This window comes from Plectropomus leopardus, chromosome 6 (genome assembly GCF_008729295.1).
Source record: "Plectropomus leopardus isolate mb chromosome 6, YSFRI_Pleo_2.0, whole genome shotgun sequence".
Taxonomy (NCBI): domain Eukaryota; kingdom Metazoa; phylum Chordata; class Actinopteri; order Perciformes; family Serranidae; genus Plectropomus; species Plectropomus leopardus.
Window position 1 is genome coordinate 20651779 of NC_056468.1, and position 13541 is coordinate 20665319.

The 13541-nt window shown below is 39.0% G+C and overlaps 1 protein-coding gene across 3 annotated transcripts in view; it reads right to left on the reverse strand.

Annotated features, from left to right (window-relative positions):
* Positions 1–1400: 1400 nt before the first annotated feature.
* The window catches only part of pdlim5a (PDZ and LIM domain 5a), a 72321-nt gene continuing 60180 nt past the window's right edge, over positions 1401–13541 (reverse strand). For all 3 annotated transcript variants that reach the window (XM_042487562.1, XM_042487561.1, XM_042487560.1), the window contains 6 exons: positions 12934–13016; positions 8719–8920; positions 6813–6993; positions 4749–4869; positions 4353–4468; positions 1401–3317 (listed from right to left, as the gene is read on the reverse strand). In XM_042487562.1, coding sequence (XP_042343496.1) covers positions 3228–3317; positions 4353–4468; positions 4749–4869; positions 6813–6993; positions 8719–8920; positions 12934–13016 — 793 coding nt within the window. In that variant the 3' untranslated portion in view covers positions 1401–3227. The remainder of the gene's footprint in view (positions 3318–4352; positions 4469–4748; positions 4870–6812; positions 6994–8718; positions 8921–12933; positions 13017–13541) is intronic.

Here is a 13541-nt window from a genome sequence, read left to right on the forward strand (position 1 = left end):
AAAGCTAAAATCAATAAAAACAACACAAGCAAATGATTTTGGGTGTTGCAGGTGTCTTGCAATTTGGTCCACCATAGAAAGAGTCACATCCTCTGTTCCCACCTGTGCGATTTATGAATAAGGATAAATATGGATTATGCCTTTCTTGTAGCCTGTCTTAAAACACGCAATCAGTTTCACACTCATTCACACAAGCACGAGCAGACAACTTGGCCATCATAAACTGAACACTGAAGGAAAACAAAACTTACTGCCATCATATTGAGAGAAATGCTGGCCAATTTTAGGGACTTTTTTGAAACTGCATTGAGTTTTTTGGGGGGTTTTTTAATGTCCTTGTATTTAAATATAGTTACACAGCAAAGTGAATTGGGCTAAACACAAATTATGTGATCCTACAATACTGCTGCGGTTATAATAATGTATAATAATGTAAACAGCGCTGACACAAAGCCACGGGCCAACAACTCTTATCACATGTTTCACTTCTCTCTCTCTCAGGTAAAAAGCTGTGAGCCAGAGCTGCTAACCGCACGTGCAGCTCACTGTCAACACCAGCAAACAAAAAGAGCAACGCCTGTCACACTCAGAGGTGATACCAGCTCACAGTGGCGATTAAAACTGCACACCGGAAACAAATCATCACGTTAAATACACTTTCTTAGTGTCATCCGCCCCCGCTTTAGGTTTACTCACCTTTATTTTCTTCCTTTGTTTTGTTATTTTGATGGGGAAGAGAAGTTTTAGCAGTCGGTACTCCGGTACAGATGAGAGTCGGTCTGCCTCCTCGCCAGAGCTGCAGCTTTTTTCCCTCCTTCTCTTTACTCCCCCCCTCCGTGTTTGAGGTAGTCTGCTCCTCACTCGGAGTATGAGGGGTGATTAATGCCACACAGAAGTGCATTAGCAAAGACAAAAGTGATTTAGTGAAGTCATGCTCTGACTGCTGACTCTTCTGCTTGATGTCTGATAAATAATGAACAACTAAAGAAGCAGAGATCTGCACCCTTTTTTGCACTTCTTTCAAACTGGACAAATGTTTGTTGACATGTAGGGGTTAATGTTAGTCTGTGTGGTGGTGGTGGGTTTTTTTTTTAATTTGTTTTGTGTCTTGCAATAAAACTATTTAAATAATAATCTTATTCACAGTCCAGTATGCCCTCATTTTACTGTTATCCTCACACAGTATCATATCACCTCTCTGTTTCTTTCTATTTCTGTGCCCTTTGACCTTTCTCATCATGGTGGAGACATGCGTTGAAATCTGCATTTCACACCGCTTATGTCAGACTCTTTACTGCCATGTGGTTTCTCAAGCAATAATACAGGAAGTTTAGTGTGGTAGATAGTATTACACTGACAGAGAAGAAAGCAAACATAAAAAAAACCACAGGATATTTCTCTTGGGGTTTTACAAGCGCATCATTTATTAACAACTCACATCAACTTTGATAGTTTGTAGTTTGTTGGCGAGTATTGTTTGATTGACACTGTATATTGTACTCACCCCCTTTATCCCTTGACAGCAAAAATCCAACAGTCTTTTAAGATATTTAGGTGAAATCAATATAAGTGAGTTTTGCTTCCATTTGTTCTCGTGTTTGAAAATTAAAGAAAAATATGTAACCATATGTACCCTTCAGCCATAATAAAGAGTAAATATTGTTTGTTGGGATGTTTAGTGGACAGTCAAGTGAGATACTTGAAATAGAGAAGAAACTACCCCCCATCTACTCTCTGCACCATCCCCTGGGGAGAAAACACAGTTCCCCTTAACAGTTAAATACATATTGTCAGATAAGACATTTCTCACCTCTATAAACAAAATAAAATATACAGTTCACTACACAAGGATTATAGCATCCACATTTGACCTCATGTTCTTGCAGACTAGAAGAGCTACTCACTGTTATGAAAAAATATGGAGGACAGAATCAACCAGAATTTTTTATAAAATACAAAATAAATATTTATAATAACATGAGGTAAAGTGAGTAAAAATATGAATATGGTTCGTCAGACTATATGGCACTCAATATAGAAAACATATTTCTGCCAATACTATGCACTTGTCAAGATATGTTTGTCTATCAAAGTGAGGAGAAATAAATACATAGATATACAATCTAAAATATGAGCTTTATTTTTGTTATAGATCTATTTATTTTGCATGTATATTTATTTATTTATTTAGTTTGTATTTAGGGCCAATTCTGTCCTCCATAAAATCAAGACCTATTTTTTAAGTGCTTCACCTTTACACGTGACCTGTTGTTTTGAAACTGGTAACACTTTTGCCAATGTTACAAATATCACACAACAAAAAGAAATCAAAATACATAAAGGTTTTACCCTCACTCCAGACTTCCAGCACACCTGCATTACAACAACTTATACAAGCTAAGTTGGATGTTTTTTGCAGATTCTGATAAAGAGCACAGCAACAAAATATTAAAATACTCTGACCCAGTAAATTAGATGCCTAATATTCTCTTGAACATGTCTTATATAAATAGCTGCAGATCAGATCTTTCAATTTGATTACAGTTACACAAACATTAATACTAACATTAATAAATGTCTGCTTAGAAAATAAAAGTCTAGTAAATAGCATCCTCTTTCTGAATGTCTATGGTATGTGTATGAATATAGATTTTCACACATTTCTGGTACTGTCTCAGTGGTACTGATATAGCATGAAGCGATGCCCTGTTGTGCACTCGCTCGCAGTGGTAAATGTGAAGATCTCACTACTGTTGTGATTCTGAGAAACACAAGGTGAAACTGTGGATTAAGAAATAAAGACCAGGATCACAAATCCTACACATTACTGGTTATTGGACTTTGGTGATTGATAGTGGTAGTACACATAAATTGCACCATTTGGCTGTAAAACTTTTCAACTTCTAGATCCATGAGCAAATAAAATCCAGACTTTTTTTGGGGGGGGGGGGGGGCTTAGTAAAAACAGAGATCCTTTACTGCAAGCTTTGTTGCTGCTTACACTCAAAATCACACAAGAAAAGTACTGCACATTATGTTTTACAGTGGGTCTGTGTCCCTGAACAAGAATAAATTCACTTTAGCATACATGGCAGTGTTTTATTCTGACCAGTCTGCACATATGAGTATGGCTGGAGTTTTATTGTTGCATGAACTATTAAGCGCCTTCTCACCCCACTGACCAAGGGAGGATGTATGGCTAGAAAATTGAGAGGAGAGTCCAAGATTCATATCTTCAATGTGTGAGCGTGTTTCTTGCATAGAGGTTTGTCTTTTTTGGAGAAGAAGGTCTGGCCTTCCAGAGTTGTGCAGCATACCTGAAGAAGAAGATACACACAAATATATAAAAAGATTACTTAAGAAAAGTTGTCCAGAAAATTAAAAAAAAAAACCTTATTGAAATAATTACTATCTTGTATGAAATAGTGATAAAAAATGCCAGAAGGTGAATTTGTAACATCACTCTGAGAGACTCTACATCTGCTCATGACTATGTTTGTATAACTCCCAAACACCATTATACAAAGACCAACAACAGCCCCAAAAAACATGGATTTTGACTTCTGACATTTCTAATGAGACAAAGCTAAGGAACCAATCCTATAACACTAAAGCGAAACGAGGAGATAAGAGGAGAAGCCAAATTTCACTTTCATTTTCATTTCAACTTGTCAAAGCTGGCAATCGGGAACAAGGTTTCTCTAATATTAGCAACACATTATTAGCTTTTTGATAACACAGTGAAGCAAAAGGCTTGAGGGATTTTTTACCACATACATGCAGAGGTTTGTGTGTTAAATGAGCAGAGTCGAAGGTGAACACGTATGCTTAAGCTGCAGGCTGGTGAGTGAGGGACTGTGAAAATTTGCATATTCATAAATCTGCGTATACTAAACGAAGCAAAGTTGTGAGTTACATATAAGCCACTTTAGGCATTAAGAGATTCTTTTTTAATCAATAAAATGTGTAAATATGTAATTTTGATTTACAGTATATTCATTTACATTTATATATATATATATGTATATATACACACATATATATTGTAGGAGATTAGTATTGGGGGTTTTAATTGATGTGCCTTGTTTGTGCAAAATCTAATATCAAAATGGTAAAATAAAAATTCAATGGCTGTTAAAAGTTTTTGGTTTGGTTCATGGCAGTGGTTAATTTTGATTGCATATCATTACTGACTAGGTTGAGGCCCCCTGCTTTAGCCCTTTCTGTGTAGAGTTTGAATGTTTGTGTCCGTTTCATCGGCCTCGCCCTCACAGTTTAAAGGTTTCCAGGTCAGATGATAAGGCGTCTCTCATTTAACTGTACTGTCAATATACTGTGAAGCTCTAACTCACGGCGCAGACAAAGCAGGTGTCATGCCAGGTGTAACCAAGGGCCTCCAGGAACTTGTCTCCAGCCTCGATGGGGAACTCACAGCCATGGCAGCCAGTCCCAAACATGTTGTAGAAGTCTTTAAATAGACAAAGCAACATGGCATGACATACACAGGACAAAAACATCAACACTTTTTAAGTTTTTCTTTCTTTAGACTGAAATTATTTTGTCTTCACAGTTGGCACAAAAATTCTATTCAGCGAATTTATTCTATGAATAGAGAATCTATTCTATTCATAACAGAGCATCTTTTCATCCACCAATTTTTGTCTTCTAGTCTGAGACATCCTTCAACAGCCCTTTCAGCATTTTCAATGTGTCCAATCAGTGAATTGTTCAGGTTCGTCATCGCTCACCTTGCTCACAGTATGGCTCCCCATCCTCCAGGTGGAAGGTGTTGTTTCGGATTGGCTGCTGACAGCAAGCGCACAGAAAGCAGTAGACATGCCACGTCTGTTTGAGCGCGTTTATCACCTCCTGGGTGCAAACAGAAAACAGAGTGGTTGGTGGGAGGCTTCATTCTGTTCATTCTGAGGAGGGATTTTCAAGATTCAAGATTCAAACATTCACATTTATTGTCTATCATATAGTGACAGAAAATTGCTCTCAGCTTGGGGCTCAAACAACATGAAAAAAGGCATTCACACCCACAAGACTCACAAAAAATCACACAATAGTTCCATAGATCAATAAAAACATGTGTGCAAAGCTAACAGCTTTCAAAGCTATTTTCTTTTGTGTTGGTCATACTAACTGGAAAGTTAGATCCAGAATACAGAGACTTCTGGTGGGATGCTGCCATGTTACAGTGCTCACTGGGTCAGTATTTGTAACAGTGCTGTCAACAAAAATTGTTCATTTCTATTTTATCAATCCCAATTTGATCATAAACCTGTTTTACATGTGTCAGATATGCGCAGCCTGCCATGCAGTCTGCCCTTTTCTCGTGTCACATTTAAATGTTATGTATTTTTCTCCAGTGGGGCCACATGACCCAGCTTAAAATAGACAAATTGCTTTCTTTCCCACCCTGAAACTGTGAGAACAAGACAGGACAGGGAATAAATGGAAAGTTGGTGGGCTGGAGTGAAATGAAGGATTAGAGGAGAGGGAGTGAGAAAACAGGTCAATAAGAAGCCATAAGCTGGTTGAAGATGTGTGAGAAATAGAGGGTTGAAAGGGATTGAGGCTAAAGAGGTTAGAACACGTGAGGGATGAATGTCAGAGCTGTTATGCGAGCAGAGATCTCGGCTTCCTGACAATCTGGGTTCATGGTACACCTGCAGCCTCCAGGCCTCTAAGCCTAATTCTCCTAACACCCGAACATATACTGCATTCCTGAGTTTCAGTGGTGGTCACTATACAACTCCCTATAACCTCCCTACACTGACCTTCTATGCGTTTATCCTGCATGTCTAGTGTTGGAGTACCCTAAGAGTGACCCTTTGATGATGTCTACATATGAGGATTATGAGACAGTGGGCCCCTGGGCACAGACATGCAAAAGGCCCCACCACCTGTTCTACATAGGAGCACGACACAGACTTTATAGTTGTTTGGCCTTTTTTTGTTGTTTTGTGTGTCTTTGTGGTCATTTTGAGTCTCCTGATAGCTGCTATGCACCCCTTCATTGTCACTTTGTGTGTCTCTGTGGTTCTTTTACCCCTTTTCATGAATGTTGTGAGTCTCTTTGTGTCTTTTTGTGTCTCAACTACATAAAATGTGTTCATTTTTATCTTTCTTTGTTGTTGAGTCTATTTCTGGTTGGTACTTGTCTCTTTGAGTGACATTTTCCATGTGTCGACATCTATACATTTATTATTTGGTTTCAAACCGACAACAATAAATCTTGACATACAAAGTAAGAAGAAGAAGCAGTGAAGACTTTGATTTACACCAGCACACTGTTTATCTAGTCCCTGTAAGACAGTCTCTCATAGAGACAGAACATGTGCACAATGCTGCAAGAACTATTTAGTCTTTCCCAAGCATAAAATTTAGTGAAATATCATAGAAAAGACCAGTAGAACGTAAAAACCATAAAACAAATGAAGTCAGACAATTGCATTTGTGACATGTTTGTACTGAACACCACAGAGGAGGACTATCGCTTTTGGTCTCCAAACAACAGGTGGTGAAGTTTGAAAACAGCCACACACAATGTCAAAACCAGCTATACACTAAGTGAATAGAACAAAGTTAAAGTCTCTAGACAAATTCATACAATGAAGAAATTCATCAAAGTTAATTGATCTTATCTGTCAAATATAAAGTATATTCTCTTAAAAGAACTGTAAAAAACAGACAAGAGAAGCCAGACAACAATTTGATAAGTACAATGCTACTGATCTTACCCCTCTACACATACACACACACACATACGCACACACTAATCTCCATTTCACTTCATACCAACTCACCCCCAGTATCTTGGCCTGGCAGCGGCTGCATGTGGGAGCAAAGAAATCTTCATAGCAGTGTTCACAGTAGACTGATCCCTGTTCTTCCACAAAACCTAGGTCTGCCAGGGATGTACGGCAGTGGGCACAGTTAAACTCCTCCTTGTGCCATGATTTCCCCATTGCTACCAGAAATGGGCCTCTGGAGAAAAGGACAAGCAGTTATAGCTATGCAAGTTTTAAAATAACTCTGTATTGGCACAAATGAACACAGGCTAACCTTTTTAAGTACTTGTATTAAAATGATATGTATTCATGAATGAAAGATATATGCAAGTACTACTTTGCTCAGCAGTATTGCTACAAAGAGCCACTAGAGGGCAAATGGTCAAACCATACAACAAATAAATGAATGAATGACAATGTCTCTCCAATTTCCAGCATGTTTCTGCTTTCCCACTCTTCTGCCTCTGAGAGAGAATAATATCATTCATATCTGGTTTCTTCTTGTTCATTCTGATTTAATATTTTTATTTTGTCAACAAAATCTAAGAATAAATCAAGCGGGTGATGACTGTATGTGGTTATTTCACACAAGAAAGCCTAAAAGAAAAGACAAGAAACAGGCAATATTTGGAAAGGACAGTCAACCTGACAACTCAGTGGATAAAATAATGTATTTAAGAGAGCTGCAAGTGGTTATCTTTATTATTTATTCATCTGAATTTTTTCAAAATAAAAAATACTACTAAAAATTCGTACTTATTTAATTGTATACTATGTCTGAAGAAAGGGGGAAATGCTACTTTAAAATCTATGATTATATCATCAAATGCCTGGTTTTGGCCCAATGAACAGTCCAAAGGTTTTAATATTTACTATGATATAAATGTTTTATATGGTTGGAAGCAGTCAGTATTCATCTTATGTGCTTTAAGGATGTAAACAATTAATAGATTATATAAATTGTTCGATCAATGAATGAATTAATCGTTCAAGTACTCCAATCGGGTTGGACTACACTGAGAAATCTGGTTTGTTGCAGCACTAAAGGTCTTCTGTGACCATCATCCTCTGCATCCACTCAGACAGCACCTTACACCACTGTCCACTTTGATGATTAGGTAATGTGGGAAAACAACAGAGACTAATTAACATCACACAATAGCTGTGCTTATCTGAGCTAGCATGTGAGCTACCCTATCCTTAGTGATATGCAATGTAAGGCGACACAGGCTGGGAGATAGGTCTTCGGTTAGAGCAGTCAGCTACCGGATAAGTAGGGTAGAGGTAGACAGGAGGGGGGAAGAGAGCCAAGAGTGATGCATCTCTCTATGCCACTCTTGCTGAACGTACACCAGTGGGAAACAAAAGACTTATACTGTATTGAAACTGGAAAACCAAACAGGATAATCAAGACCTGGTATCGTGTGTGTGTGTGCATGCGTGCATTCAGCGTACATGTGCAACATCACTCTACAGTTTGATTTGCAGGTGCAACCTAATTCCCCTTCCTCTTATCTACACCACAGTCAGATCTTTGTAGTTCTACAGTTTCATACACAGATTATTTACTCAAGATGGTTTCCAGTTAATTATTTTAAGTGCTTGACTGAGACACTGAATAATTTAAAGGTGGACATTATTTTCCTTTACGATCTTATTTGCTTGAGTACAAATGGATGTCTGTGCAGTCCGGTTGAAGAGATTGCCTCTTTTCTGGGGCTTGTGCGAGCAGTATGGGTATGATGTGATGGAGCTTAACACAATGCATGTAAACTATTTTCTCTCAAAATCTAAACTATAAAAGGTCATGACAGGCCCCTTCCTTCCTAATGACAGAGCCTGTGGATTCTTCATACATGATGTCTCCATACTACAGATTGCTACCAAGGATGCTACCAGTGCAAACTGAGTTTGTGGTCACCTGATGACCATGTTGCAGTGGGCACACATGGGCGTACGAGTCCCAGCAGGGATGTGTTCTGCCTTCTGGACCAAGGTGTCCTCATCTTTAGGGTGGGGCTGAGGTAAAGGTCGGGCTGGGACAGGACCCCTCGGGACACTGGCACTTCCATTACCCTTCATCCCAAAAGATGGGGTGATCAAACCAGTCCGTGGACCGTGACCTGAAGGAAACAGACGACAGATAAAAGGCTATTAAGACACAGGGATGGTAAAAGGAAAGAGAAACAAGTGGGAAACAAAAAGTGGCATCACAAAGGATGTATGTGCATGCTAGCATCTGTGTTTTATTCCCAGGTGTGTAAGTTATTTGACCTCTGCCCTCTCTGTCTATACACCCAGCAGGTGTCATGGCGGTGCATGCAGCTGGCGGACTACTGTTGTCAAAACCAGGAATTCACCACATCAATCTTCCAATCTTTCACTCCACCTTCGACACATTCCTATGGCATATGTGCATGCAAACACATGACCACACACACACACACACACACACACACACACACACACACACACACACACACACAGAGACCACCACGAAATCCCCCCAGTTAAAATCCAGACACCTGGCTAAACATGTAGCTTGGCCTTTGATCTCGACACTGTGGATGGAGATTTGTATGTGTGTGCACTGTGAGGCAAGAGCTACTTTTAGAGCTTGGCTTTACCATTACAGGCAATGTTTAGGTGTGTCCGTGTGGGCAAGAGAGGGACTGGGTTTACATTTAATGTTTGGGGCTCCTTCACCATGGTCATAACAAATAGAGATTAAACCTGCAATAAGGGCCAGCAGAAACACGCTGTGAACATATCACCTTTTAAGTTAACCCAGAAAACTTGTTAGCAAACAGTTGCTTATTTACACATTCAGGTGTTACAGGGCAACATTATCAATATTTTGAAGTCATGTTTCTGGCTACCTAATGAATTTAAGTCCAATATTCATTCTTTTATCTCTGTGTTTGTCTCTACCAACTCCTGAGGGAAATGGCTCCTTCACTGCTACATGCTCCACCATGTTCACAAGCTAGCTGCTGACGTCTGTCTGAGCACAGGCAGATTATTGGACAATGGGCCCCTGGGCTCAGACATACAAAAGGCCCCATCACTTCTACATAGAAGCATGGTTTTTGTCGTTTTCGCTGTTGTTGTTTTGCATCTCCTCGTAGTCATTATACATCTTTTTGTGTTTTCATGTCTCTCTGAGGTTATTTTTCCATCTTTTTTGGTTGATTGTATTTCTTTCTGCTCATGTTTAGTCTTTTTCTGTTTGGTACATGTTACAGTAATATGAGTGACATTTTGCAGATGAAGACCAGGTAAAGTTTATATTAGGGTTTTAGAGCTTTTTCACAGTAAAAAGCTGCTTGCTGGAAACTACATGATGTGAGCCATGAGAGTGAACCAAAACAGTAAAGCTGTGGGTTGGACGGCAAAACATGAGCTGAAACTCTCTGCAAAGCACCATAAAGCCATTCAGAGCTGCAGATTCAGGTGACAATTCTCACACTGTTATTTGATAGATGTTTTCAAGGAATAAAAAATATAATTATTGCCTATTTAAATCTAAGCTTCTGTTTAACAACTGGGATGGAGGCTAAAATTTGTAAAATGTAAGGAAAAGACAGCTTCCTGATTGAATTTTAACACCATGCCAATATATTTTACAATGGCCATTTGCAACAAGGCAGCAGCTGACAGCCTCGGTTCATTAACTGCAGCTTGGGACTCAAAATAGGTCAGTTGCTCTTTGCTGCTGCGGCGCTATACGACTGGTAGTATACTTTCATGAGCCTGAGATCCTGGCTAAGTGACTACATTTACTATTTTTGTTGAGTGGCAGTTTTATCAGGGAGAGAACTGAGGAAGAGGAGGCGGCTTGTCCCATCAGACTAGATGGGGTAAAAATTGAAGCATAGGCTTTTTATTTCATAAATAAATGTTAACAAATAAATAGACAAAGTCAGATGTATACTGTATTTTTTTTGGATTGTACATGATAAGCTGAGTAATGTCTAGAAAATGCATGTTCTCAGAATCTATGGGCCGAGTGCAGATGGAGCTGGGGCATTACACCGCAGCTCTGTGGCTTGCCTTTAAAACTTTATTCACAACTCCCGACAGGTCCCTTCAGTAAATATTATCTTACTAACGGAGTAGAACTGCTGCACGTGTGATCGAACAAGGCGCCACAGGCAGAGCGGGGCCTTCTCGCCTGCTTAATGGGCTTCCACAGAGGAAAAAGACGAGAAAAGAAAAAGAAAGTCTGCAATGACCTATTTCACAACATATGTCATGCTTCAACCATGGAAAATAAGCCTCTTTCCCCTCACTAACTGGCTGCAACAACATTCAATCCAACGGCAGTAAATCAGTTTTACACTACGCCAGGATTTAGAACCAAACATTTTTTATATGAGAAGAAAAATAACATTTTTTTAACTGTAGGGGGGAATCAATTAATCAATCAAAATATGTACTTAAAAGAAGATTTAGTTCAATTTCTGAAAGAGAGTTTATTTTTAGGAATGCATTTTGGGGGACTCTACATTTTAGGTATGCGTGACTTATGCTAAGAAAACACTTCAGGCACCTTAGTCTGACTATATTCTACTTGTAGCATTACTAGTTAATTAAGTGAAAAAATACCACAACATGCCTGCAGTAAAAGGAACTCACACAGGCATAAAGATATACCTTTGTTGGATTTGGCAGCCGATTTAGGTAGTAATGTACTATTCCACAGATCTCATGCAGGAATTGGCTCAATGAACAGAAATGTATTTTAGTCGCTGAAACCCATGTATTATGTATATATTCTGTATTCTTTAATGTGTTCGCAAAGGCGCAAATGTTATTTCAGTCAGCTAATAGGACACATGCCAACTGTGGCTTGGTCCCTGATCCATGAATCATATTTTACACAGGATGGAAAAATTACTGCCGGCAAGAACTAGTGCTCATTGTAAATGTGTGAAAAAGTAAATGAAAAACCATTTAGGATGTGCTGCCATCACAAGTGGACAGGAGAGAACACACAAACTTGGGTTTAGCTAGACATCTTCTCAAATGTCCAACACAGTGGTTTAGATGGACTACTACTTTCCTGAGGTCCTACAGCTGTGGGAGTTCAATTAAAGCACTGAAAATAATCTGAAAGCTAAAATTACTGCCTTGTGGTTGTATGGCTTTGCACACCAGTCACGTTACAGTTAGAGTTTACATCCAGGTCTGTGAAAACATGGAGGCTTCTCACAAATCTTCCCCCGGGCAGCACAGAAGGTCTATACAATAAGTACAGTTTAAAGGTGGGTGCCCAAGATTAGTGTCACCAATTCAGTATTTGACCAAATGTCTCTCCGTCTTTTTCAGAGTTATGATAATAGCCAAAAAAGTGTTCTTGCAGATGTTACAGTGAAGCTGAACTTTGACCTTTCGGATATAAGATATCATCACTTCATCATTATATCTTATTAGACATTTGTGTAAAATGCTGTCATAATTTGTGCATGAATTCCTGAGTTAAGCCCAAAAACTTTTTAACTTCAACTTTGACATTTGACCACCAAATTCTAATCTGCAATTTCGAGTGGCGGATTGTGGAGAAAACTCAAGGCCTTCTTGGAGTATTGCATTCACAAGGATGAGACAGGCAAGGTCACAGTAATCCTGACCTTTAACTACCAAAATGTAATTAATTCATCATTGAATCCAAGAGGATGTTAGTGTTACATTTGAAGAAATTCCAAAAAAACACTGTTGGGTCTAAAAAGGGACAATGGTGTCACTTATTCAGGCCCCATCATTAACATAAACACACATTAACCTAACAGCACACAGCATGACTAAAACTTATTATCAAAATAAGTGCATTGCACTTCAAATACTGCTCATGCATTCACATGATTCTAAAAAGTATTAACATATTAACAGAAATATGTGACTGAAATAAGCGATTGAATAAGTATATAAAAATTAAAGCACTTAATCCCGAGCATAATGAAAACACAGACTTGGTTTCTCAGACTGTCACATATTGTTAATGTGGGAAGAAGTCAAAAGTAAAAACCTTTTAATATGTGCTGCTGTCAAAAGTGGGTAGAAGAGAACACGCACGCACGCTCGTACGCTCGCACGCACGCACACACGCACGCACGCACACACACAGAGTGTTTACCCTGGATTGTGGCAGGTCCTTTGGTCATGGTCTTGACAACTGCAGACTCGTGGCTGTTGAGTTCTGGCTCCTCTCCCTCTTCACTGTGCAGAGAGACAACATAGAAATTATATGTAAATCAGTTAATAGGTTTTGTGATTTAATTCATTAAAACACACCAGAAACTATTGCCCCTGCACATAAAACTTAAATTGCAAAATACATGGTTACCATCGGCATCCCTCTCACTCAGAGTGAAGGGTATATACACTACATAGTCTGTGTTTTAGCTTCTTTTTTTTTTACAAAGATTTACAAAGAAGCCCACTGAACTCAGGGCAATTTGGAAATTCAAAACACACAACAAGAATGACAGGAAGAAAAAAAACAGCAAAGTATAATTTTTCAAGTTCCTGTCAAAATACAGTGAGACAGATTCCAGACCACCTACCTGCTGACAGAGCGCAGACAAATATGGTACCAACCAAAACACAGCACGCAGCTACAGCCAAAACAGTACAGTGATCAACTTCACGACGCACTTCCTACTCATGGGTACAGTATGCATAAAATGTTGCCCATGTGCCACTTTCAGAGCGGAACAGGTCACCGGCCCGATGATGGATAGG